Source organism: Engystomops pustulosus, chromosome 4 (assembly GCF_040894005.1).
Source record: "Engystomops pustulosus chromosome 4, aEngPut4.maternal, whole genome shotgun sequence".
In the NCBI taxonomy this organism is placed as follows: domain Eukaryota; kingdom Metazoa; phylum Chordata; class Amphibia; order Anura; family Leptodactylidae; genus Engystomops; species Engystomops pustulosus.
This window is the reverse complement of record NC_092414.1, coordinates 166,071,349-166,098,420: the sequence shown is the minus strand read 5'-3', so window position 1 is coordinate 166,098,420 and position 27,072 is coordinate 166,071,349. Positions and strand designations below refer to the sequence as shown.

Sequence of the window (27,072 nt, the reverse complement as noted above, 5' to 3'; positions counted from 1 at the left end):
ATGACGTATCAAAGGTGAATTCACGGCCGGATATCTTCAGCTCCGTGCAGCATCTCCACCCGGCGTCCCTAAAAATACCACAGTCACTTACAGTATAAAGTCTCCTGGATAACAACACTGCGCTCCTAAATAATATATACCCCTCACAACACAACTGACCACACGCTCCACACATATAACACATCCCTTCATTATCCCTGCTCTCATATATTTAAAGGCCTCGTTATTCACCACCCAATTAAATTATATACAGCTCCCATATACAGATCCCCTACAGCTTAAATAAAATCTTGCCCCACATATACAGTCCCCTCCCAGCTTAGTAATATACTGTATCCCATATACATCCCCCCAGCTTAGTAATATACTGTATCCCATATACATCCCCCCAGCTTAGTAATATACTGTATCCTATATACAGCCCCCCCCAGCTTAGTAATATACTGTACCTGATATACATCCCCCCAGCTTAGTAATATACTGTATCCCATATACATCCCCCCCAGCTTAGTAATATACTGTATACCATATACAGCCTCCAGCTAAGTAATATACTGTATCCCATATACATCCCCCCAGCTTAGTAATATACTGTATCATATACATCCCCCCAGCTTAGTAATATACTGTACCCCATATACTGCCCCCAGCTTAGTAATATACTGTATCCCATATACATCCCCCCAGCTTAGTAATATACTGTATACCATATACAGCCTCCAGCTAAGTAATATACTGTATCCCATATACAGCCCCCTCCCAGCTTAGTAATATACTGTATCCCATATACAGCCCCCCCAGCTTAGTAATATACTGTATCCCATATACAGCCCCCCAGCTTAGTAATATACTGTATCCCATATACATCCCCCAACTAAGTAATATACTGTATCCCATATACAGCCCCCAGCTTAGTAATATACTGTATTCCATATACAGCCCCCCAGCTTAGTAATATACTGTATCCCATATACAGCCCCCAGCTTAGTAATATACTGTATTCCATATACAGCCCCCCAGCTTAGTAATATACTGTATACCATATACAGCCTCCAGCTAAGTAATATACTGTATCCCATATACAGCCCTCCCAGCTTAGTAATATACTGTATCCCATATACATCCCCCCAGCTTAGTAATATACTGTATCCCATAAACCGCCCCCAGCTTAGTAATATACTGTATCCCATATACAGCCCTCCCAGCTTAGTAATATACTGTATCCCATATACATCCCCCCAGCTTAGTAATATACTGTACCCCATATACAGCCCCCAGCTTAGTAATATACTGTATCCCATATACATCCCCCCAGCTTAGTAATATACTGTACCCCATATACATCCCCCAGCTTAGTAATATACTGTACTCCATATACAGCCCCAGCTTAGTAATATACTGTATCCCATATACATCCCCCCAGCTTAGTAATATACTGTACCCCATATACATCCCCCCAGCTTAGTAATATACTGTATCCCATATACATCCCCCAGCTTAGTAATGTACTGTATCCCATATACAGCTTCCCAGCTTAGTAATATACTGTACCCCATATACAGCCCCCCAGCTTAGTAATATACTGTATCCCATATACAGCCTCCCAGCTTAGTAATATACTGTATCCCATATACATCCCCCAGCTTAGTAATGTACTGTATCCCATATACAGCCCCAGCTTAGTAATATACTGTATCCCATATACAGCCCCCCAGCTCAGTAATATACTGTATCCCATATACAGCCCCCAGCTTAGTGATATATAATATATAGCATCCCCCCCCCAGTATAAAATAATTATGGCCCCATATAATATATATAGCATCCCCCCCCTAGTATAAAATAATTATGGCCCCAAATAATACATATAGCATCCCCCCCCTAGTATAAAATAATTATGGCCCCAAATAATACATATAGCATCCCCCCCCCTAGTATAAAATAATTATGGCCCCAAATAATATATATAGCATCCCCCCCCCTAGTATAAAATAATTATGGCCCCAAATAATACATATAGCATCCCCCCCTAGTATAAAATAATTATGGCCCCAAATAATATATATAGCATCGCCCCCCTAGTATAAAATAATTATGGCCCCAAATAATACATATAGCATCCCCCCCCTAGTATAAAATAATTATGGCCCCAAATAATATATATAGCATCCCCCCCCCTAGTATAAAATAATTATGGCCCCAAATAATATATATAGCATCCCCCCCCAGTATAAAATAATTATAGCCCCAAATAAAATATAGCATCCCCTCCCCCTAGTATAAAATAATTATGGCCCCAAATAATATATATAGCACCCCCCCCCCCTAGTATAAGATAAGTATGGCCCCAAATAATACATATAGCACCCCCCCCTTAGTATAAAATAATTATGGCCCCATATGATATCTATAGCGTCCCCCCCTCCCCCAGTATTAAACGTTTTCTAGCCCTATATAGTACCCCCCCTCCCAGTATAACATGAAACCTCCCCACATTTAATTAAAGTACATGAAAAATAATAAAATCGTACTCACCTGCAGGCAGCTGCTCCCTCGGCGCGGCTCCCGTCTTCACGCGGCCTTCACTCCGGTCTTCCGGTGTGCCGCCGCTCCGCACAGTGACACAGGCGCATGACGTCATGACGCCTGTGTCACTGCTTAGGACGGAGCGCGCAGCTGCCGGAAAGGCGCTGCGTCGCTCCGCATATAAATCGCGCCTGTGTCTTAAAGAGACAGGCGCGATTTATTTAGCTGGTGGGCGATTGGGGCGTTAATGGACGCCCGAATCGCCCACTTTAGAGCGGCAAATTTCGCCGCCCTTTACAGGGACCCGCATTCTGCCGCCTGAGGCGAGATTTTCATCTCGCCTCATGGCAGATGCGGCCCTGGGCCCTGTGTATATAAAGACGTTGCTGCACATTTATTTATTTAGTGCGTTCCACCGTGCGCCGAAGCTGCTCAGGCACCAGCTCACCCTGAGCTGGTGCTCTGTATTTTGAGCTTAGAAGTACAATTTCAAGTGGTAGGTTTCCTTTAACCTGTCTTGTCTGACTTTAGGTGCAGAATTTTCTGTCTTGAAAATGCAGACACTTTACAAATACATGTGCAAGCAGTTTTCACCTTCCTTTGAGAGGAAAGTCAGACATAAAAGTGTTGCAAATGCTTCAATAAATGTAGGCCGCTGTGTATAATGGTGGATGTATTCAAAAGTGTGCAGAACTCGCCAGAGATTAGATTAAAATCGTGTTTAGTAACTGGATGAGACACTTATAGCTGTAAAAGGAAAAGCTATCTGGGAGCGCAGACGCCTCTATAGCACCTGTGGGGATGGACAATGATTCTTTTAAGAGGTTGTTTGGAGGTTGATATACATGGCTGGTTTCTTCCTAAAACCGCGTTTACGGTGCTGGTATTGCTTCTCATCTGTATAGAGATGAATGGAGCTGAATTGCAATACCAGGAACTACCCATGGTCAGGTGAGGCAAAGTTTATGGAAGTGAGTAGGCATTTTTTTCAACCTCTGGACAATCCCTTTAAGTGACATCCTGGTAGGAAAAGTTGGCTGTCATGGCATGTAGCCTGCACCTCATCTCATATCATTGCAGGATCTGCAATACAGCTATACATTACACATTACCAGTACATTATCAGCTATACATTACCATTACCAGTATACATTACTCATTGTTATATGTTGTTTTTTTTATTTTGCTCCTTATCAATCTTTGCAAATTTTTTTCAGTGTTTTCCCAAAAAGCAGATGTTTTTCCAATTCCCTTCAGACAGGATTAGTTCTTTTTCAGTTTTTTTGCCACTGATTCATTCAGAAAATATGTAAAAAAAACAACTACATAATATGTATGTCCTAAAAGTTACAAAACCGCAGACTTGTATCCAATAAAGTAATCCAGTCACATGTTTGAGGGGAGCTATTTTTACATTGAATCAAGTTTACCGATGTAATTCCTATTTTTAGAAACTTGCCCGATCTGCAGTGTTCATAGAGAAGTACATGTGGCTGCCACTAGGGGGCACACTGGTGTATCTGCACGTAGGGGACATCACATTGCTGTAGGCCTGGCTTGTAAAAGATGTATAATCTGTATAATACATATATGGTATCATAATGCTTCAGATATTGGCAGGGATCACTCACTTTGGGAACATCATTGATCACTTTATTGAAATTGTGATATTTTCTGCAGTTAAAGTGCAATCTGTCCCTGGATCTTCACAGTACAAGACAAATGGTAAAAGACGGGCCAGGACACTGATATTTTCCATGCCAACCAATGTACGCAAAGGAAGGTGCTATCATCTCTGCAGCTATGAAAGTCTTAATGATGGATATGAGACTGGGTCACACCAACCTGCACATGTTGTATCTGCCAGAGAGAGGACCAATACTAAATAAAAGCATGGCACAGAGAGACACAGATTTATTGGCCATTATATCATGTGGGGAATATCCCAGGGCCGTAGTTCACGTATGCTGCTACATTGTTAGCCTCTTGTAAATATTGAAATTTGAGAATCCATTGTACAAGGATACATCAGGGCGAGGAGCTGCTCTGAATACTTTATATCTTGCTGTGATATTAGGTTGTTTGAAAAGATTTTGATTATTTAGGAGATTACTACACAATTTTGTTATATCGTTGGGCCTTATTTTTACTATGTATGTCCTGTTGGTGAAATCCAGTTGTTATGTTACAGATATACCATAATGTATGAAGCCAGATTCTTTTTTTTTTTGACACGACCGTACCCCATCATTTTGCCAGTGTGCCCCCTCGTTATGCCAACCATCGTGCCCCCTCAATATTCCAGCCAGATTGCCCCCGCTTTATACCTGCCAGTGTGCCCCCTCGTTATGATGCCCCCTCAATATTCCAGTCAGATTGCCCCCGCTTTATACCTGCCAGTGTGCCCCCTCGGTATGACGCCCCTTCAATATTCCAGTCAGATTGCCCCCGCTTTATACCTGCCAGTGTGCCCCCTCGTTATGACGCCCCCTCAATATTCCAGTCAGATTGCCCCCGCTTTATACCTGCCAGTGTGCCCCCTCGTTATGACTTGTGTTCCATCATTTTGAGGACCAGTTCTTTGCATCTTTTCATCCTATAAAGAGGTCTACTTGAAGTAATTACTTACTTCGAGAAACATGAGTATCTGCGTGAAGTCATCATGTTAAAACACATAATTTAATAAGGAACTGAGAAGGAAAATAATTACATTTTTTTTTTGTTGTTCTCTATTTAGGAAGGATTTTGGATTTGAAAACGGGCACAGTGAAGAAAGAGGGCCAGCAGTCATCGATGAGAATGTGTATGGGATCACGGCGTTCATTCATCTGCCGGATGAGGTAATGCCGACATGTATATATGTTTCTTAGTGCCAATTTTTTAAAAGATGGGTTCCTTTAACCGCAGATCAAACCTCCAGATTTGATTTATTGTTCATCAAGTTTTTCTACTTAACATTTTTTATGTATCACTTCCAACTCAATTCAACTCATTGTCATCACAGACAGGATAATGTTTATAGTTTAACCCTTTTGTGACCAAGGGTCAACGGTACTACAGGGAGTCCCCGGGATACATACAAGATAGGTTCCATCAGTTTGTTCTTAAGTTGAATTTGTATGCAAGTCGAAACTATATTTTATAATTCTAGATCCAGCCAAAAAAAATTTTTGTTCCAGTGACAATTAGAGTTTAAAATTTTTTTTGCTGTAAGGATTATCAAAAAAGCTTCATTACAGACACATTACAGCTGATCATTGCAGTCGGAGACTATAGTAAAGCATTCAGAGAGCATCACCAGAGGTCACAATGGGAAGAGGGGTCCTTCTTTAACTAGAGGTCATCTGTAAGTTGGGTTTTCTTAAGTAGGGAACCCTCTGTAAATGTCTTTCCCCCTGAAGTTCCTTGTACGTTCTGCCTTCAGATTACAGGATGGAGCGGGAACACTTCAGATGGCTATTTCTTCTGAGTTCTGATGTCATATTAAAGAGAATAATCTCCCCTTTAAGATGACACCAAGATATTTCTTGCTACCACAGTTCCTAAGATGTAAAAAGGAATGGATATTCCAGCTTCCAGTTATAACATGAAGTCAATAAATAGTCCATTTATTTTAGCACGTTATAAAGCGTGCTGTATTTCAGCATAGACAGGTAACACACAGCCTAGAAAGTTAATCCTTCGTTATGGCTGAGCTTAAGGTAGGTGAAATAAGTTCTAAAAACAAATCATTATAACATATATGAGAAAGAAAGTAAATAAAGAACCAGAGGACCAGTGGACTGCAAAAAAAGATATTGTACATTGTTATGTTTGCATAGGAGAGCTATATTCTTGATAGTTACGTTGCAAATCAGCACTTTATTATCATTAAGGTATTGTTTTAAATTTTTCAAACTAATTTTATTATATTTCATATATGACTTCCTGTCTTTTATTAAGTCCTATTGGAAATCTCATCTCCAAGGAGCAGATCCAGGAGGTAATGATTTGTTTTACACCTACCTATTAGATCAGCACATACTGAGATTAATCGGTGTGTACAAGTATGGTTGTAACACTGCGAGAGTCCGCCATGACTTGTAGGCTGTGTTAGCTGTGTGTTTCTCTGCCTGCGTATACCATGCTGGAATAAATGGCCTTTTTGTTCTGTTTATTGACTTTGTGCAAGCTGGACTACCCGTTTTTACATTTTGTACAAGATACACTACTGGTGCATAGTGTTCCCATGAATAGACCTTGCAGGATTTGCAGGTGAACTGACTTTTCTTCTTTTTTGCATACAGTTCCTAAGATATCCACTGTTAAAATTACATCTAAAACTGTATATAAATACCATATTTTTGACAGCAACATTAGCAGTGGATATTTCCTGTTCTGTGGCACCAAGGAGCAATAGATGTCTTTAAAGGACACCTGTCATCAGATTTACTGATATACTGGTAGACTGCCCTAACCGCAATGCTTGTTACCTTGTCTAGGGGATGACAGTTCTTTTCTTTAGTTCTGGAACTGTGATGTAACAACTTTATAAAAAAATATAAATGAGCCTGAGGCGCTCCAGCCAACGTCACAGAAGCAACTCTTGGCTCTGCTGCATTATAATATATTCTTTCCTTCATACTCCCTTTTACCCCCTTGTCCCGCCTGCAGAGCAGAGGACAGTCAGGTGACGTGGCCCTCCCCATAGATACAGCTCAAAATGTGCAGGTCTCCTTCACATGCATATCCCGAGCTCTCTCTGAGGTGCCTTTCCCCAATAACTCATAGCGGTGCTTCAGGTTGTGCTTGTGCAGATGCCTCTTGTTGGTCTGGTGGTGCAGATCTGCTTCCCTTAGCTCCATTCCAGACACAGCTATAACGTGACGGGAGAAGGCGGCGGGAGCTGCCGGAGCCTCACTACAGTCTATGGAGATCTTACACTAGGTACAACACACAACATCCACCTCTTCCACACCCTGTTAGCTCTGTATGTATGGGGAGGGCCATGTGTTACTGTGGGGGACCTCACCCGTGGGAAGGATGAGAAGGGAATAGTGAGTGTGGGGAGGGAATGTATTATGCTACTTGCAGTACCGTATACACTCAAATATAAGCATTGGTACCTAATTTTACCACAAAAAGCAGAGAAAACGTAGTGACTCGAATATAAGCTTAGGTTGAGTAATTCAGCCGCTACTCTATAATAAAATGTCCAGTAGTCTTCCCTCATCAATAACAATGTCCACAGCAGAGTTCCCTCTAAATGTTATGCCCACTGCAGAGTGTAATAAAATAATAAAATTAGTAATCACCCTCTGGCACTCCTGGCCGGACCGGCAGATGCATGTCTGTGTGATCTGCCAGCAGAGAAGCTAAGACACGGCAGTGTTGACGTCATAGTTCTGGAAAGGAACCCGAAGACGTGCTGGAGGGAGATAGAACTGGAGGTCGATAACTAACTTTATTTTTTTATATATACTTGAGTATAACCGAGTGTGGCTTTTTTAGCACAAAAATTCTTCCGGCTCCAAACGAATGTTTTTGTTGTTTTTGTCCTCCCTCCACCACGTAATGCTTATATGTGAGTATGTTTAAATAAATTTTAAGAATTAAGCAACAAAAAAAGTGGTGAGTGCTATTCACGTTTTCTACTATTGCAAGTCTCACTGGATATTTATTCACGAATAGAGCACAACCCCTGAAGCCCCCAGTCTCCAAGTTTGACCTAAAGTGACTTTTGGTCATTGATGTCCAAAGCCTTTAAGCAGTGCCGCCCATGTGTTTTCCTTGCATATATGAATATATTATAATACAGCGATGACAAGAGGGGCTCCCGGTGACGTGGGCTGGAGCGCCACAGGTTCATATACATATTTTTATAAAGTTTTTTTTAGCATAAATTGGCTATTCCAGGATCAAACAAAAAAGCTGTCATCTTATAGACAAGATTAACAAGTATTTTTGGTGAGGGCAGTAAATCAGTAAATCCGAGAGTAGATGTCCTTTAATATGACACCAGAACTGTGTTTCTAGGTGCCATTGTTCAGAAGACATAGCTGTTTGAAGTGTGCCGATGTCATGCAATCTTTACACTTGCTAACTGCATGGTGTATGTGCAATTAGGACATATATAGCCATATGGCAATTATTAAGGGGTTGTCCAAGTCTGTTTTTCTTAATTTTCTCCTAAGTGCTGGCCTGCATCATAGTAAAGTGTTTATACCTAGTTTTTCCCCTGATGTTTTAGCACTGCTCCTGTCATGCGACTCCCTGTCTCTATTGTGCTGCAGCCTATCATCAGATGTAGTATACAGGTCACAGGCTGCATACAGCTACTTGGCCTGTATACAGCACTGCTCTGCTCACTCCACATTGGCTGCAGTGGTCACATGCTGGACACAACACAAGACACTGGGATGTGCAGTGCTAGATGGAATATGTAAGTACACTTTATTATGGTTATGGCCGTCATGGGTTTTTGGCCCTTTAAAACCCAATTGTAAAGCAGGAGGCTGATGGCACATGATTCTCTATGAACACTGTCTGACCAGCCTCAACTTCACACCAATTTCTGTGCAAGTTTTTTCCCCCATATAAGTCGGCTGGTGAGATTTATCAAAAGAATCAACAAAATAACTTATACCAAACGCAACTAAAACAACATAACTTCAATGTAGATTTTGATCAGGTAAAAAAGTATACAGGTGTTGTCCAAGATTTAATGTTCCCCTATATCTTCAGGATAGGGAATAACATGCTTATTGGTAATGATAAGCTGCGGTGATCCCTTATGATCACAAAAATATGGATAGCGATAACATTTATCCTTGGGTCAGCGCCTTTACATATGATACATTATTAATATTGTATAATCATTTACAAAGTATGTTGCCTATTTACTTTTGTAGGAATTTTGGAAACCATAGCAGATTTTTTTGCATAAATCTATCAAGCAAAGGCCTCTATTTATCAAAATAACTAACTGATGTTCATTAGCAATTTATTACGGAGTGAGACCAGGCTGGAAGCTTGCCTTCCTGACCTTACAGGCCTGGTCTAATGACTGTCCATGTCTGTTAATCCATAGCATTGCTGTTCAGATGACATTCACATATGTGTTCACTAGGATTGTAATCAGACCTGTTGCATTTTCCTTGAAGGAGATCCCTAGCAGTCCAACGTTCTGTAAGGATAGAAAGGGGTCCTAGTGCTGAGTGCAAGGACCTTAAATGACTGCTCTTGCTGTCAGTTTTTTTACTCCTATTTCTTAAAGTACAAATCCCATCTTAGCCTACTGGAATTTCAGGCGTTGCTTATGAAGTCGCATAGTTTTGGCTTTGGTCCAATATGGTTACCGGAGAATGAGATAGTAATATATATGTGCTTAGGGCAAATATTTGATGTATTTTCTAGGCCATATCACAATGACAGAAATTGCCAAGATCATCTGTGGATGTCGTATAGTAATCGAACTATTATCTCCACTATAGGTGTGGCAATGCCCCTCTGGATCACCTGCCCCTCAACAGAATCAGCACAATGAGAAAGAGATATAGGTAAGAGGTGCAGAACTCTATTGTTAGCAATATTGGGGCTTATTTACTAAGGTTCCCGCGGATCGCACTTTCGTCAGCTTTTAGAAATTTTCAGGATTTGTGCCGCTGTGACAGCTAAGGGGATTGTGCCCCATGCGAACGGATTTTGGAACAATCGTGCCGACTTTCATGCAACAGAAATCAGGGGCCGTGCCGTCAGATTCGGACTGAGCGCGGGATTAAACTTTCAAATTGTGTCGCAAGACAAGGCACTTACATACACCGGGAGCAAGAAGGTGAACTCTGTCGGACCTAAGCAGGGAAGCGACAGATGCAGGAAATCAGGCGCGCGATCTTTGTGAATCGCGGAAAAGTTCATTCTCGTCGGACAACGCACAGCGGGGATCGCGCAGGACCGGGTAAGTAAATGTGCCCCATTATCTTTAAAATGAGTACAAGGCGGAGAATGCAGTAAAATAATTCGCCTTCCGCCACTGTCTCGGTGGTCCTGATGGCGTGTCAACCATCTGCACGAGAAACCGGGGCGTTTTTTATCGTATACTCTGCTTATTGGCCATTTGTTAGAAATCCTGGGCAACACCATGAATCATATTTTACAGTATGTATTCTATGAACAGCAGGATTTTATTTCTTGCAGGAACGGGCTCGGACCAGTAAAAGAAGGAGAGGCTCAGTATTCTGTAGTTCATTGTACTGGATACATTAAGGCTTGGCCCCCAGCAGGTAAGGAATTTGTCATCTATCCATCAAGATGGTGTTATGGGAACTTTCAGGAAAAGTCTAACAACTAAGACTTGTAGCTAATGGTGACCCCCAGCTAGAGAAGCTGTCAGCAAGTTTATGTCCCTGAACCGCTGTAACTGCAATATAGGCACTAGAGATATGACTTTCAAAACATACGCCTGTGTGGCACCAATAATACTCCTTATTTGGGTTTTCTTGGGTCTAATCCCTTCCAGCTTTTTTGGATTAATGTGTCAGAGCACCCTATCTACAATACTGGTCCACCCCATTGGAAGCAGCCAGGTCTTGCTGCAGCAAGCTTAGCTCTATAGCCATTGCAGTAGTTTAGGAAGTATGGAATTGTTGATGGGTACAGCAAAAAAATCTGTGACTTTATTTCATGTCCATAAGAGCTGAAGTGCAATGGCTCACATGCTTCAAGCTTTAGTGGTTCATAGTCATTAGATGAGATAAATGATAACCTGCACTGAGGGGTTGTATCTTTAGAAAGCATTGATTCCATTGTAAGTTCATTGTCAGCTACTGTTTGTGTAGTTTGAGCATGTCCCCCCGTGAATATGACACTACGAGCATATAATGCTTGAAACAAATAAGAATCCACTGTGCATTTATAGCATTTGTAGTAATGATTTGTCTTAGAGTGCTCATGGTTGTAGGGTTCCGTTTTCTAACATACCATTCAGAAACTACTTTGTAACAAACAAGCTTCATATATTGCAGACCAACACAAATAAGTAAAGTCACAAAGATAAACTAGACTAGAAGAAGAAGGACAAGGCTGACGATGTATATGGGAGGGTAGAGGGAGACACAAGGTGAGAGAGCAGAGCAGTGGGGGGATTGTATGTTGTAGGCAATTGTAAACAGTTGTGTTTTCAGGTTATGTTTGAAGGTCTGGAGGGTGGGGGACTGTCTGACACGTTTTTGGGGGGTTCAGAGAAGTCCTGGCGATGGTTGCAGACAGTAGGCATTTTTAAAATTGGCATATTGGAACCTGTCTATTGGAATCAGCTATTTGAACCTGTCACCAGCTAAAAATGACATTCCTGTTTATGGGTTCACTTTAACTTGCCTATTTGAGTTATCAGATGGTTAAGCGAGGCACATATGCTTGTGTAAGGAATGTAGTCGTGTAGTATCAAGTTCATAAGTTCAGATCTGACCAGGGTAATATCTGGAAGCAGTATCTGCATTTTTACACTTCCTGCACAATGTTAGTTTGTAGTGTTCCAGATTCCTCCCACACTCAGAACATACTAATCGGTCATTTGGCGTCCTAAATTGGCCTCAATGTGTATTGCACTGGGTAACAGAGAGGGCACAGGTCATAGCACTGCAAACTATGTACACCACTGCAGTATATGTTGGAGATGTAACATATTGACAAAATATAAAAACAAGGTAGACAACTGTAACAACCAGAAGTCTCAGGATGAACAGGACCTTCTCAATAATCTTTATATATAATTATGGGGTATATTGAGAATAGTATAATACATTGGCATGAATATGCAGTGATGCATCTATGTAGTCTACCGTTACATGAATTCTCCTCTACGCTGTATGAACCAGAGAAAACATTACACTCTAGGTTTGTTAATATTAACTAGAGCAGAAAAAAATGTACGTTTATAATATTTCTAGAATCGCTTATACCTATGGGTTGTGCTCAGTTTTACAATCCTTTTTCTTTTCAAATGAAAAGCTAAAGGTTAACATTAGAGGTGTTGGTGTATTTGTCTGATCAGAATGGTTTTTCCAAATAGAAAAGTGACATCTTATTACTGAAAAATGATCCGGCAGCTGAGATCCTCAAAGGAAAATAAGTCACCGATTCTGACTGCCAAACTCTGTCAAACCGGCATCTCTGTTTTACATAACTAAGGCTACATTCACACGGCCGTATGGGGGACATATATACAGCCAACGTATATACGCCGTATATACGTCCCCCATAGACGGCAATGGGCGATCCGTCGTACGGGAGCGGTATGGTGCAGCACCGTACCGTTCTGTACCTGGGAGAAAGATAGGACATGTCCTATCTTTCTCTGAAATACGGCGCTCGCCTCCTCCTCCTCTTCCTGGCACATACGTGTGCCCACCGTACTACGGGCACACATAGTGTGAATGTAGCCTAACATTGTGTATTAGGAGCCCAGAAAGTGTGTAAATAAAGAAGGACCAGACGTGGTCCTTTATTTACAGATTTAGGCAAAACCCTATCAACCAGCTCAGTCATTGGAGATCATTTTCCCCCTATTATCACTTAAAAACTCTGTTAACTTCAGGCCTCTTGCACATCACTTCTGGGCTCAGCCAAGTGTACACAGCCTTTGACAGCGATACCTATATCATGCTGTTGAATTTTTCCTAGCCTGGGATCCCGCTTGATGTCCTTATGGTTTATATCCATCATATGACTCTCATCTCTCATTTTTCATGTGATGCTGGAAGAATGTCCAGAAGCTAAATAAAAGTCTAGATAAACCTGGACTCTGATAATCTAAGCACATTGTCAGCACACAGCATCTCATAGCACAGATGAATCATGATGTGTCTGGTTAGAGAGTCCCTGCCCACACTCTGGAATTTTACACTAAGTTATTGCAGCTAAAACTGCTATAAAACTGAGTAAAATTGTAAAGTAATGAGGTTAAGAATGATGTTTATTATGTAAACATCACTAGGGGATTAAAATTTGAGAACTTTCTTTTAGGGGAAAACCCCTTTAAAAGCTTCTCCTGAAGTAGGCAGTTAAATCCTGGTTCTGGCATCAGCTAAGGCAGTGGTCAGGAACCTTTTTGGCTGAGAGAGCCATGAACCCCACATATTTTAAAATGTAATTCCTTGAGAGCCATAGAATACGGTATGTGCGATCAGGAGAAAATAAATCTCTCCACCAACTTATGGTACATCAAGTGAGAATTAGATAACCTGATATTCTTATAGTTCCAAATACAACATCTAGAATTAAGTGCATAATCTCCCAACAAGTCTTCATGGCTCCTAGTAAAGTGACTCAAGGTAAGTGCCTAATCGCTGATGTTGTATAAGTATTTAACCAGCACATGCTGAAATGAAATATACATAAAATAATGTATTTGCAGAGTGGCGGGAGTCTGGTGCTGGGTATAGTGCTGCTGCACTTTCCAGATAAGCGCTGTTAAGTGTGTGCCTGCTCTGAGTTAGAGGGCATCTACCACCAGGATAAGGGATTGTAAACCAAGCACATGTACCTACTGGTGTGTGCCCCCTCTGACAGGATCTGCTCTTCTTTTAGCTTCTTATTTCCTAGTTTCTACAAAAAAAAGGCTAACATTATACAAACGAGACTGAGGCACTCCAGGCTCCATAGGTGTTAATGAAGCCTGGAACCCCTCAGGTTATTTGCATAATATTTAAAGCCTATTTTTCTTAAAAACAATTATAAGAAGCTTAAAGAGTACCGGTCACCTCTAAAAACTGCACTAGCTTACTAAAGTGCTACAGCATATGCCGCAGTGTTACACTGCTAGCGTTATCGGAATGCAACATACAGTGGTCAGACGGAGGTAATGAGGACACCTCCCCCTGCTAGGATACGTCTATGGATACTTTCAACATATAAGCCAGCATATACATTGAATGTATCCATAAAATGTGATCTAAATGTAGCCTAACATAGGAAACTGGGCATGCTCTGAAGTGAAGTACCGTATTTGGATCTTTAAACAACGTGACAATTGGTTTACAGTACAGTTAGTCCCACAAAGAACCTCAAATGATGGTCTCATATCTGCTGACTGCTTTTGTATATGCAAACGCGCATATATATTTATATATTTTTAGATTTATTTTGAAAATGCAGATTTTTGACATATGTGCACAGGTTTCCAGGTTTTTTTCTTCCTTCTACAGATCAGGTCATTATTGCCCCTCAATAACCTGTGGAAATTCCAGCGTTATGGCGTATTCTGTTTTGTCCTGTGGGAATGGAGATTTTGCTCAGAAATCCTATATATAGAATTGTTTAGCCTGCAGCCAGCAGCCCCTTCTCTAATGCATGGCAGGTGGGAATTCAGCGTTCCAGCACACGCAATGGATCACTTCTTTTACATTGTTTGTGTGTTCAGATCGGAACAATCCCACTGATGTGAGGTCATATAGAGTAAGACCCCCTAATGGAGCAAGCTCAGCTTTATTATGAAGAAATGTGAAAACTGTAGGATGGAAACAATTCAGGCAAATGTAAGCAAATTAAATTCCTTAGTGTCAAGGACAGAGGTCACTAACTAAGGAAGCTTTTCTCTGTAAATTAAGTTGCATTTTTTCCATTCAGGGTCATTACCTATATTCTTTATTTCAGCAATGGCCGCTAGTCGCAATTTTGTACTAAAGGATTTTTTATTTTATAGAGATACATTTTTTGTATGTATAACCATGTGGTGATACTTTTCAAAGTGTGGGCACATTTTCTGAAAATATAACACAAAGATAGGAGGGCGAAGTTTTACCAAAGATCATTAGCCATTGTATGTTAAATAATTCTTTATTTATATAGCGCACACAGATTACGCAGCGCTGCACAAAGCATGACAAACTGGTCCCTGTCCCCATGGGGCTCACAATCTACACAACCTAACAGTATGTTTTGGAGTGTGGGAGGAAACCGGAGGGCCCGGAGGAAACCCACACAAACACAGAGAGAACATGCAAACTCTATGCAGATGTTGACCTGGGTGAGATTTTGATAGGACCCCAGCACTCCAAGGCCACCGTGCTGCCCTAATGTTCAACTGATGACCTCAATGAGAGAGACTGTTTAGATAAATAACAAAGATATTCTTAGAGTTAACTTATTTCAAATGTCCATCATTTTTATTTTAAATCCATTAGATTAGGGAAAAACAGGACATGACACTACACAATATTAAAGGGATAACCTCATCCATAAAGGCATATTGCTATGATATGTGATCATTATATTATCAAATAATGTTCAAAAACCATAACCCAAGGGTCCACAAACCCCGGTACATGACTCATCATCACATATTTATTAAAGCAGCAAGGTTTTGGCTATATCAATCTTTGGCAGTCAGACACTTGACAAAATAATTGTAGCCGAAATCTTGCTCCTTGGATTAACACAAAGGGGGACATTTATGATATACCAGGTCCGGCCTCCTTATGTGTTTGGCAGGGCAGCTGCGTCGGCATACAATTCTACATGATGGCCTATCTGGGATAGAGTTTCTCCCCAGCCTAATTTGACTAATAAAAATTTGCAGGCAGTAGTGAGTGTGCAGGCGCGGGTCAGAAATGCCTGCCGCTGGCCCACTCCGCTGCCAGCTGTGCCCCCCTTCATGCTACCCTTTACACCTCCTCTGTATGAAGGTGGCATAATGAAGATTATAATCGCAATGCCTGGTGGTTCTCAAGGCATTGCGATTATTTAAGGACTTGTATGCCAGAAAACTGGCGTACAAGCCCTGATAATTACCCCCCACAAAATATGTCAGATAAGTAGTACCTTCCATTTATTCTATTGGACCACCTTATCGTAATTCACTGTTCTACACCTCGAGCTGATCCTGTTGGTATTTCTCACTTTCAATTGTGCCACTAGAAAATACAAATTGTCCAACGTCAAGACCTCATACAGTTTTGTTAACGGAAAAATAAATGGCCTGTGGAAAGAGCCGAGGGAAAAATAGAAATGCAAAAATCCGCCCCCGAAAAAAATTGTTATTGCAAGGGTTAAAGGAAATCTACCACCAGGATGAAAGATTGCAAACCAAGCACACTGACATACTGGTGTGTGCCCCCTGTGGCAGGATCTGCTCTTCTTTTAGCTCTTTATTCCCTGATTTCTTTAAAAAAAGGGATTTTAACATTATGCAAATGAGCCTGAGGGGCTCAGCACTTCATTTTAATGTAGCCTGGAGCCCCTCAGGCTCATTTTCAAAATTTTTAAAGCCTTTAATTCTTTTGCTCTTATTATACAAGAGTATAAGAAACCTAAAGAAAAGCAGATCCTGCAAGAGGGGGCACACATCAATATGTCCGTGTGCTTGGTTTACAATCCTCCATCCTGGTGGTAGATGTCCTTTAAGCCACTCCGTTGTGCAGAGAAGCCCAGCAGGTCCTGTGCATTTGAATGCAGTCTGCTTCAGGGAAATACTGTGCAGGCTGTGCTAAATTTGTTCTGAGGAACGCTTGGGGGTCCCGGTGATTTCATACCCCAATGATCCCCAGCATACAACCAGTCTGCACTTACATACAAGCTCTGCTGGACTCTGTACAGATATATCTTTCTGAAGAGGCAGCGATTATAGAGAAAAATACTTCTATACTTGCAGAGACATATGCATCATGCCACAATATTTAGCAGAATTGTAATATATCCAACTGAAGGCCAGTGCAGGCTTCAGTAAGGCCAGTAAAGGGGCCGGCAGCATTACTGCTCTGTACCAAATAGTCATGAAATGGCCGTGTGCATGATCCCTAAGGCAATAAACAGACTCGAGTTATGACATGAGATATCTAAGTGCCGCAATGTTGGTGTTAGGAGAAAGTACTGTGATTAGTTTACCTTGCAGCACTAGTTTTTATTACAATGAGTTGTGACCAGGTTTTTGGCCAACATAGACTCCGCAAGGTGAAGCTAATGTTGACTGAGAGAAAACATCTAAGGTTTCCAACCAACACTTAAGGGGAGAACCTTTTATGTGAAACCAGATCTCTCTCGCATATAACTCTATTCCAGCCTGTAAGTATGTCCCTTCATATAGTGTCCATGTTTGTACTACAATAACCATACAGCGTGCGCCAGGCCGCGAGCTGCAGATTTTCCGTGTGTTAAATCCCAGATTCCGAGCAGCGGCTGTCCTGCCAAGTCTTCTAGGACCAGGATTTATTCGGCAGTAGCATGGACTCTGTCCCATAAAAGGAGAGTGTAACTGGAATCACATCTGGCGCACACAACAAAGCCCCGGCTGGCGAGTGATACTTGTGTTAACTGTTTACGGATCTTAAGACACGTTGCTTTGTGTCACTCTGACAAATGATTATTCTCTTGTACTGTATAAAAGAGCTGTATATCTGGAATGTGTTATACTATTCACTGTGCTATAGCTGGAAGGAGCACTAAATGTAAAAATAACACTGAGCTCATGCACTGTTCCGCAGGGAAGAAGGGACTCCTTGTATCATATATCATTTTGATGCATGGAGTCCCTTCCTTGGCGTTGTGGTCGGTCTGTGAAACAGGACACTGCGTAGCTTGTGACTCACAGTCGTCTTAAACAGACCTTAGTGTGTGTGCAGCGAAGGTTGTTAATCATCAGGACTCTTACTATCTCTGTACTAGGAGTCCTGTGGGGAGTTACTCTAGAACTCATTCTCCTCGTCCTATACATTACAGAGCTCAGCTTCCCTATCATATACCATTCTCAGATGCTACACTGGAAATCTCTGGACAGGTTCATTTAATTTGGCTTTAGGTGCAAATGTGCACAGATTACGCCGAAAAAAAAAAATCTTCAATAAGCTTTATTTGCATTATACAATGGTACATGTACAGGCCAAGAAACATTTCTGTTCCTAAGTGTTATATTCCATAATGTGCTTTATGTGTTATTACCTAATGTTGTAGTACAATGGTCTTGTATGATGTACAGAACAAAGCAGCTCCTGCTGAGATTACCAGGAGTATCTGTCTATTCCCACATCAGATATCATGTATAGCCTCGTGTCTTCAGCTGTCTGCTTAATGCATCAGTACCAGAGAACCTGAGGTGAATTATAAAAACCTAATTTATAGTTCACTAGGTGAAGCATTTTCCATTCCGAAAACCCCCGCAGCTTCTTCGGCTTCAAACATTTGGTTACAATAAGACAAGGGAACGAAAACAATAATTTGTTATAGACTGGGCTGACGTGCTCCTGGCGTATACTGTGACTCCTGCACTTCTCTTACTGAGGAGAAGGACTTTACCTAAGGTAGAAATATTAGTACTGTGTACAGTAGTACTTACCTCAGGTATACAGAAGTGTGACTACTCACCTCAGTTATACAGTAGTGTGGCTACTTACCTTCGTTATATAGTAGTGTGCCTACTTACCTCAATTATACATCAGTGTGCCTACTTACCTCAATTATACAGTAGTATGCCTACTTATTTTGGATATACAGGTGTGTTCCTATTTACCTCAGGTATGCAGTAGTGTTCCTTTTTACCTCAGGTATACAGTAGTGTTCCTTTTTACCTCAGGTATACAGTAGTGGTCCTACTTACCTTTGGTATACAGTAGTGTGCCTATTTACCTCGGGTATACAGTAGTGTGCCTGCTTACATCAGGTGTATAGTAGGGTACCTACTTACCTTGGGTATACAGTAGTGTGCCTACTTACCTCGGGTATACAGTAGTGTGCCTACTTACCTTGGGTATACAGTAGTGTGCCTACTTACCTCGGGTATACAGTAGTGTGCCTGCTTACATCAGGTGTATAGTAGGGTACCTACTTACCTCGGGTATACAGTAGTGTGCCTACTTACCTTGGGTATACAGTAGTGTGCCTACTTACCTTGGGTATACAGTAGTGTGCCTGCTTACATCAGGTGTATAGTAGGGTACCTACTCACCTCGGGTATACAGTAGTGTGCCTACTTACCTTGGGTAAACAGTAGTGTGCCTACTTACCTTGGGTATACAGTAGTTTGCCTACTCACCTCAGTTATACAGTAGATCTTACCTCAGTTATATGTTAGTGTTCCTAGTTATCTCATTTATACAGAAGTACTTACCTCAGTTATACAGTACTATGCCATTTTACCTGAGTCATACTTAAAAGGTGAAGTTATTTGTGGAATATATGACACACTCACAGGATTAAATTTGTATTCCCATATTTAAAATGACATATTTAATCCTAAATTGATGATTTTGCTTTTACACTTGTTGCCTATGCGTGGGCAAGGTTGTCAGCCATTATATTTGGCACTGCGGTCAGACTCTGCTAGAAACACAGTAGCCCCATGATGCTTAAGTAAAGGGGGCAGAAGGTTTACAGTTTGTGCCTAAAGGAGCAGAGCAGTGGGCAGATTATAGCCACAATCGGAGAAGCAAGGCTAGAGTATAACCATTATAAGATTAGTCGGGGGGTGTTGCACCCTTAGGCACCTTTCACACTGCCGTTGTGGAGACGTTTAGCCGTATATATGTCTTACTAGAAGGCTATAGCGCCCAACCACACGTGTGGCACCGTATAATTAACCAGGTAAGCATATGAGTGAAAGCAGCCTTGGGATGTGTCCACACGTTCAGGTTTTCCGAAGCAGTTTTTTAGGCCAAAAGCAGGTATGGATGATAGTAGGTGAAAACATATAATTGAGCATTGATTCTCCACTACTGTTTTGGACATTAAAAACTGCATCTGAAAACCTGAATGTGTGAACAAGCCCAAGTGCATTCACTGTGACAAAACCTTTTGGAGAAACTGAGAGACCATTGCGGGTTCTGTATTCGGGTGAAGATCCATCAGCTGAGAGTGTGAACAGCAGAATTTGGGAGCCTACTATTGTTCATGCACATCCAGCAGAGTGAGTGAGCATATTAGGAAAACAAGGAATGGAATCAATCTAAATATTTTGTTAGAATAAACATTCAGTATTAGTGAGTGTTACACTGTGTGCTGCAAGTCAAGACAACTTCCTTTAAAAACACTGTACCCCTTCCTTACAAGGGCTATAAAAAACTGCATTATGGCCCTAGGTTGCATAGTGTCACTGCACTGGCACAGTTTGTAGGGACAACTGTCACAGTCACGGAGGGTACTAGGGAGTACTGGGAGGAGATTCTCTTTGGGAAGAGTCTGTGGACCCTCTGGCCCACCGCGGGTGGTGATGGTATCAGTTGACACCCGGGACAGGAGTCTAAGTGGCACCTGGTCTTCACCAGAGCCCGCCGCAAAGCGGGATGGTCTTGCTCCGGCGGGGTGCCACCAGGTCGTTCCACGGGTGTGACTAAGCCCGCGGTGGCAGTCAAGGTAGCAGGGGTAGGAGTAAGTGCAGGACACAGTCCGAGCCTGGGATGACAGCAGGAACACTGGTAACACAGGAACACGGAGGAACACTGCCATAGACTGAAGACACCGCTGGACTGGAAGCCTGGAAGTCACAGCAGGAACACGGAGGCAGGCTGAAGACACACAGGAGCGTCTGGAAATGCTGGAGACGCACAGGAGCGTCTGGGATTGCTGGAGAAGCAAGAAACAAAGGAGCGCCTGGAAACGCTGGAGACATAGGAAACACAGAAGCGTCTGGAAACACTGGGAATGGCTTTCACCTCAACATGAACCGCTATGGAAAGCGAGGTCTGGAAACCCTGGAAGTTCCTTGAAGAATGCTGAAGATTTGGCGAGGCAGGGAGGGAGGTGCTGGATTATAAAGGCTGAGCCGGATTAACCAGCGCCAATCAGGAGGCGCTGGCCCTTTAAATCCTGAAGAGCCGACCCACGCACCCTAGAGAGTGAGGATGCGCGCGGCCTAGTCGGGAAGCAGGAGCATTGGATAGGTGAGCCCACATGAATGGTATAAAGGCAAGATCAACTGCAACAGGGTAGCTGTTACAAGACTCATAAGGACACAGTAATATGGGCTAGAAGTGGCAAACACAAAGGTGTATTATGCTCTCCCCATAGGTGAAAGCAGGGACGGTTCTAGACAAAGTGGGGCCCTGGGCAAAACTAAAAGTGGGGCCCCAAAATAAAACTATTTTATGACCAGTCACAGTCAGTAAGAGGCTCCTTTAGTAGGGTAAAACAAACTGTAATATGGGAGAATTTTATAGGAGATAGATGATAGGGAGATTTATGGGCAGCATGGTGGCTCCGTCATTAGCACTACAGCCTTGCTACTGTGTCTGCGTGGGTTTCCTCCCACACTCCAAAAAAATTACTGGTAGGTTGATTAGACTGTGAAGCCCATTGGGGAGAGGGACCGATATTTTCTGAAAGTAGACACTTGCCCCATTTTCAAAATTGCATCAAAGATTTTATAGACATAGGCGCCTTCATGCAATTTTTATTCAAATTAAAACATTTTATTAAAAATACTTAAAATTTGACTTTGATGGCAAAAAATTTGATCCAAACAGAAAATGTTTACCTTCCCATCTCCTAAATGTAATACATGGACATTTGTAGAGTTCACAAATGTGCCCTATTGATATGTTCACATAATATCACTAAAACTGTAATAACTAGATATCTGCTTTTCAGCTAGACATTTTTAGACAGTCACAACCTGCAAAATATAATAATAAAACAGAATAAAAAGTAAAGGCACCATAAAACTATATAATATATAATATAATATAAAATATATAATATAATTTTGAAAGCAGACAACCAGGGATGCATTTGGCAATTAACATTCAAAATTTCCTCTAAAATATGTACAAATCCAGATACTTATAAAAAGAAAATCTACTTTCCTAAAACAGTAAGATGTGAGGAGAGCATACATACCCCACACCAATATATTCACCAAAATATGCAGCAAATGGAACTGCAGAAAATTCACACAGATGTATCATTGTCTGTCTGACAATGGTAACCCAAATAGATAACTATATATCCATAAACCTCTCTAATGAGATAATAAAAGTCACGTTTAGATGTGCGCCATTGTATTAGCTGCACAATAACAGAACCCTCCGCGCTTCATAAGAATGAGAGTGAGAACGTCATAACATAGGTGTAAATAATGGAGGATGATGGGAAATAAAAACTTTATTCCAGAACATGTGAGTGTTTTTGGTGTTACATATAACTTTTTGGACATGTTCTGGTCGCGGTGTAGTCACATTAGGCGAAGAGGATTGAATGTTCATCGTATCAGTGAATTTTCCCAACAAAAAAAAACTATCACAAAATAAAAGGGAATAAGAGAGAAAGGGCCACATTTATCACTTTTGTGCGCCTAAGTGTAGTAGTTGCGCCTAAATTCTGGCGCACTGTTTTCCAGAATTATCACAAGCTACAACCATCTGTGATAAGTTTATCTCCTGCCTCTTATTAATCACTTTACTTTAACACAGTTTAGGTGCAATTGTGGTGCAGTTTAGGCGCAATGTTAGATTCAGACACTTACATGTGATGACACAAGCTCCTCTCTGCGTCTCCCACATCCCAGCATGAAGATAACACTCACAGCAGCACCCAGGTGTGTGACACCCAGCACCCAGTGACCTCCTCAGCAGGGGCTTCTACTGGAGGGGATCCTCTGGTGCTGATCTCCTGCTGCACCCCTGTAATTCTGCACAGCATCTCCCTCAGACACACTGGTGATACTGTGCAGAATTACATGAGGGACACTTGTCAGTACTATGTGCAACATTCTGTAACGTTCTCTTCTCTTTTGCTCTGAGCTCAGGATTCTGCAGAATGTTTTGTAAATAGAAGGTGATGAACTGTAAATAGAGTCTGCAGCTCCTGTCTGCAGAGTATCTCATGTCTGTACGATCTGTTCTAGTGTCTGCAGAGTTTCCCGCTGAGCTTTGCTGCTAGAAGCGAGCTGTTCTGCTAAGGGGCTCAGTGCTTTCTTCTCAGTTAACGCCACCTTCAGGCTGGAGTGTTTTTGCGCCCGTTTTTGCGCCTAAATGAAAAGTCGCAAGTGATGAATATCATTAGTCGCAGCAAAACATCTGGATTGCTAGGATAAATGAGAGAAAGCAGCTTATTTTTGTTGCGCAGCTAGTTTGGCATTTAGTTGCAAAAATGGCACAAAAAACGGTGCGCCTGAATGAAAAGGCACAAAAACAACAGAAAATAAGCATTGATACATGTGGCCCAAAGTGTGTTCTTAGATAATTCTGCAGAATTAGAGAAGGGTTAAAAACATGAATATTAGTTGATATTATCCCTTCTCAAAATGTAGTAACATATGAAGTGAATATTTCCATTATCTGTGAGGTGCAGCAGCTCCTGTGTGCAGCAAATGCTCCCTGCAGCCTGATGGCTAAGAATCTGGATTGGGGGGGGGGTTAATTTCAGAGGGCTGTATCTCTGGCTCTGTGACACATAGAACCTTACTTCTTCTTTCCTATGAAAGAAGAGAGTCTCCTCTTTTATATGAATCTAAATTTGTGTTTCTAAAATGTAGGAAAACGTAGATAATAACTGTTAAACTGCCGTTGGGAGTGATTTTTATATATAAAAATGGCACCTGATATTCTCACTTTAAACCTGAATATCTCTGGATCCATAGCACCTAGAAACACAATTCAAGATTCATTTGAAAGAAGAGATTCTCCCCTTTCTCTCAGGGGTCCTGGGCAATTGCCACCTTTGCCTACCCATAGCGCCGGCCCTGGGTGAAAGAACTCAGGACTGGTCACTTATGTACTGATTGTTCTTCAATATGTGAATGAGATACAGCATAGTAGGGGCTGGACAGTAGCACACAGGGCCCAGTCAAGCTTTCCACAGTCTTTTCATGTTTGAATGTATTTAGAGGCGTAGATCATTATGTGGCTAAGTATATTCAATCTCTTGCTCGCTCCTGCCGCATGCATCTCAAAAAGATCTCAAGAATCCGCCCATTTCAACAGAATCCGCTCAACTGAAACTTCTAAAATGCTAATTGTTGCTTTGTTTCACTCTCGACTGGACTACTGTAAATCCCTACTCATTGGTCTTCCACTCACTAAAATTTCTCCTATCCAATCTATTCTTAAAGCAACAGCCAGGCTCGTCTTTCAACGCTACACGGATACCTCTGTCACTGCACTGTCTGCCTGTCTCTTTCCGAATTCAGTTTAAAATAATAATCCTGATCCACAAAGCTCTGCACCTCCCTCTCTTCTCTCATCTCAGTCTATCGCCCAACCCTTGCTCTTTGATCTGCCAGTTATTTTAGATTAACCTTCTTCCAAGCCGCACCAATTTTCTGGAATGCCCTTCTCAGACTAATACCTACCCTCCAAAGTTTCAAACTAGCCTATCACACTCGCTGACTGCATGAAATGTCAACTCTCTGTTTACTAATCCATCCTGTGTCCTCCTCCTGTTCCTTATCCGACAGACACAAGATATATAGCAAGCTCCAGGCTTCTCTGCAGTCACTTTCACCTTGGTTCTTGTATATAAATGGTGGCTGATGGCTGGTTCAAGCAGCAGAATTTTTATTTATTAAAATATTTTATACTGTTGCCTTTATAAATAATGCCTGGACCATTATACAAGCATTTATACCTCTTGTGTCACCGCCTCATCCTCATAGACTGTAAGCTCTTGTGTCACCCCCTCATCCTCATAGACTGTAAGCTCTTGTGTCACCGCCTCATCCTCATAGACTGTAAGCTCTTGTGTCACCCCTCATCCTTATAGTCTGTAAGCTCTTGTGTCCCCCCTCATCCTCATAGACTGTAAGCTCTTGTGTCCCCCCTTATCCTCATAGACTGTAAGCACTTGTGTCACCCCCCTCATCCTATTAGACTGTAAGCTCTTGTGTCACCCCTCATCCTCATAGACTGTAAGCTCTTGTGTCACCCCTCATCCTCATAGACTGTAAGCTCTTGTGTCACTCACTCATCCTCATAGACTGTAAGCTCTTGTGTGACCGCCTCATCCTCATAGTCTGTAAGCTCTTGTGTCCCCCCTCATCCTCATAGACTTTAAGCTCTTGTGTCCCCCCTCATCCTCATAGAATGTAAGCTCTTGTGAGCAGGGCCGTTACTACTATTGTTCCATATGATTGTTTTTTCTTTGTATTATATTTGTATATGTCCCCTAGCCACAACAAGATGGGACCCCGGGACCCCATATAAGACAGAAAGGTTGAGAGGACCAGGGACCTATATATGGTGTAGATTTAACATTAGTATTATTGCAAATACCTCCTCAAATCATTTGTATGTATGTAGATTCCTCATATTGTGTATAGTTCACATTATGTATATAAAGAACAGCCCCTTTGGAGCTACATATAAGCAAGTGACTCTGTGCCAGCTTTGTGCAATCTGGGAGATCACAGCGATTTCCCTGTAAGGTAGCGACGCTGCTCATGGAGTGGTGGTAATGGTATGGTCAATCATAAAGCCTTTCTATTGACCAAGATGGGCTCCGGCTGACTCACCCTTGTACCGTCACCACATAACTCTGTGAAATGAGCTTGGAAAACTGCTGAAACCAGCTCTGCTGAAGGAAAGCCGCATTTTTCTCCAAATACATAACAGGAAGTTTGGATGGCTCCAAGCAGTACAGAATTGCATGTGATAAAAATACCTCTAATGAGACCCAAATGTGCTCCATCGCCTCTGATTTGCTACCAGTAAACAACATTCTTGAGCTGTGTGTCTGCCGAACAGTGGAACTGGGGACAGCAGCTTCATGTAGAGCCAATACAGAGCGTGCATCCTCCATGACGCATTACTAGTGCTGTACTGCGAGACTAATCTACATATAGAGCAAATGCAGCAGTGTCTTCAATTACTGTTAAAACCAATACGTACATTGTGGGTGTATATGAGGGTGTAATATATTTACTTTTCTCATTCATGGACATTCTTTTACAAGCTAATTTTAGAAACAAAACATTTTAATGGAAACTAACGGAAAACATTTTTCTCTACGCATGAATTGTACATCACGTCATATACAGGACTACTACGCACAATGGCATGTTAATGGGACACAGTCATTATGAATACTGGGGCGGCACGGTGGCTGAGTGAGTAGCGCTTCTGCCTTGCAGCACTGGGGTCCTGGGTTCGATTCCCACCCAGGTCAACATCTGCAAAGAGTTTGTATGTTCTCTCCGTGTTTGCGTGGGTTTCCTCCGGGTACTCCAGTTTCCTCCCACACTTCAAAACATACTGTTAGGTTGTTTAGATTGTGAGCCCCATTGGGGACAGGGACCAATTTGACATGCTTTGTGCAGCACCTGTGTAATCTGTGTGCGCTATATAAAGAATTATTATTATTAATACTACCATTTGTGCTTTATCCATAACCTTGTTATACTTGTTTTCACAGGTATGACTATTCCTGAAGAAGATGCTGAGGTTGGACAAGGAAGCAAATACTGCCTTGTTGCCATAGGAAGACTGCAGGTCAGAATGCTGATATACTTATTGCACCATCTATTGAATGCCACCTTCATGGGTCACATGGCCTGTTTGCAGACCCGTCCTATGCAAGTAAATGGGCCTGAGCTCCAATAGCAAGCACAGCCACTATACAATGTATGGAGTTGTTCAAGGTGCTCATTCAATG

At 41.8% G+C, this 27,072-nt stretch overlaps 1 protein-coding gene across 4 annotated transcripts in view; it reads left to right on the top strand.

Moving 5' to 3' along the window:
• The window catches only part of ARNT2 (aryl hydrocarbon receptor nuclear translocator 2), a 67,071-nt gene that overhangs the window by 27,806 nt on the left and 12,193 nt on the right, over positions 1-27,072 (top strand). For all 4 annotated transcript variants that reach the window (XM_072148477.1, XM_072148475.1, XM_072148478.1 and 1 more), the window contains 4 exons: positions 5,264-5,366; positions 9,999-10,064; positions 10,702-10,787; positions 26,833-26,909. In XM_072148477.1, the coding sequence (XP_072004578.1) occupies positions 5,264-5,366; positions 9,999-10,064; positions 10,702-10,787; positions 26,833-26,909 (332 nt within the window). The remainder of the gene's footprint in view (positions 1-5,263; positions 5,367-9,998; positions 10,065-10,701; positions 10,788-26,832; positions 26,910-27,072) is intronic.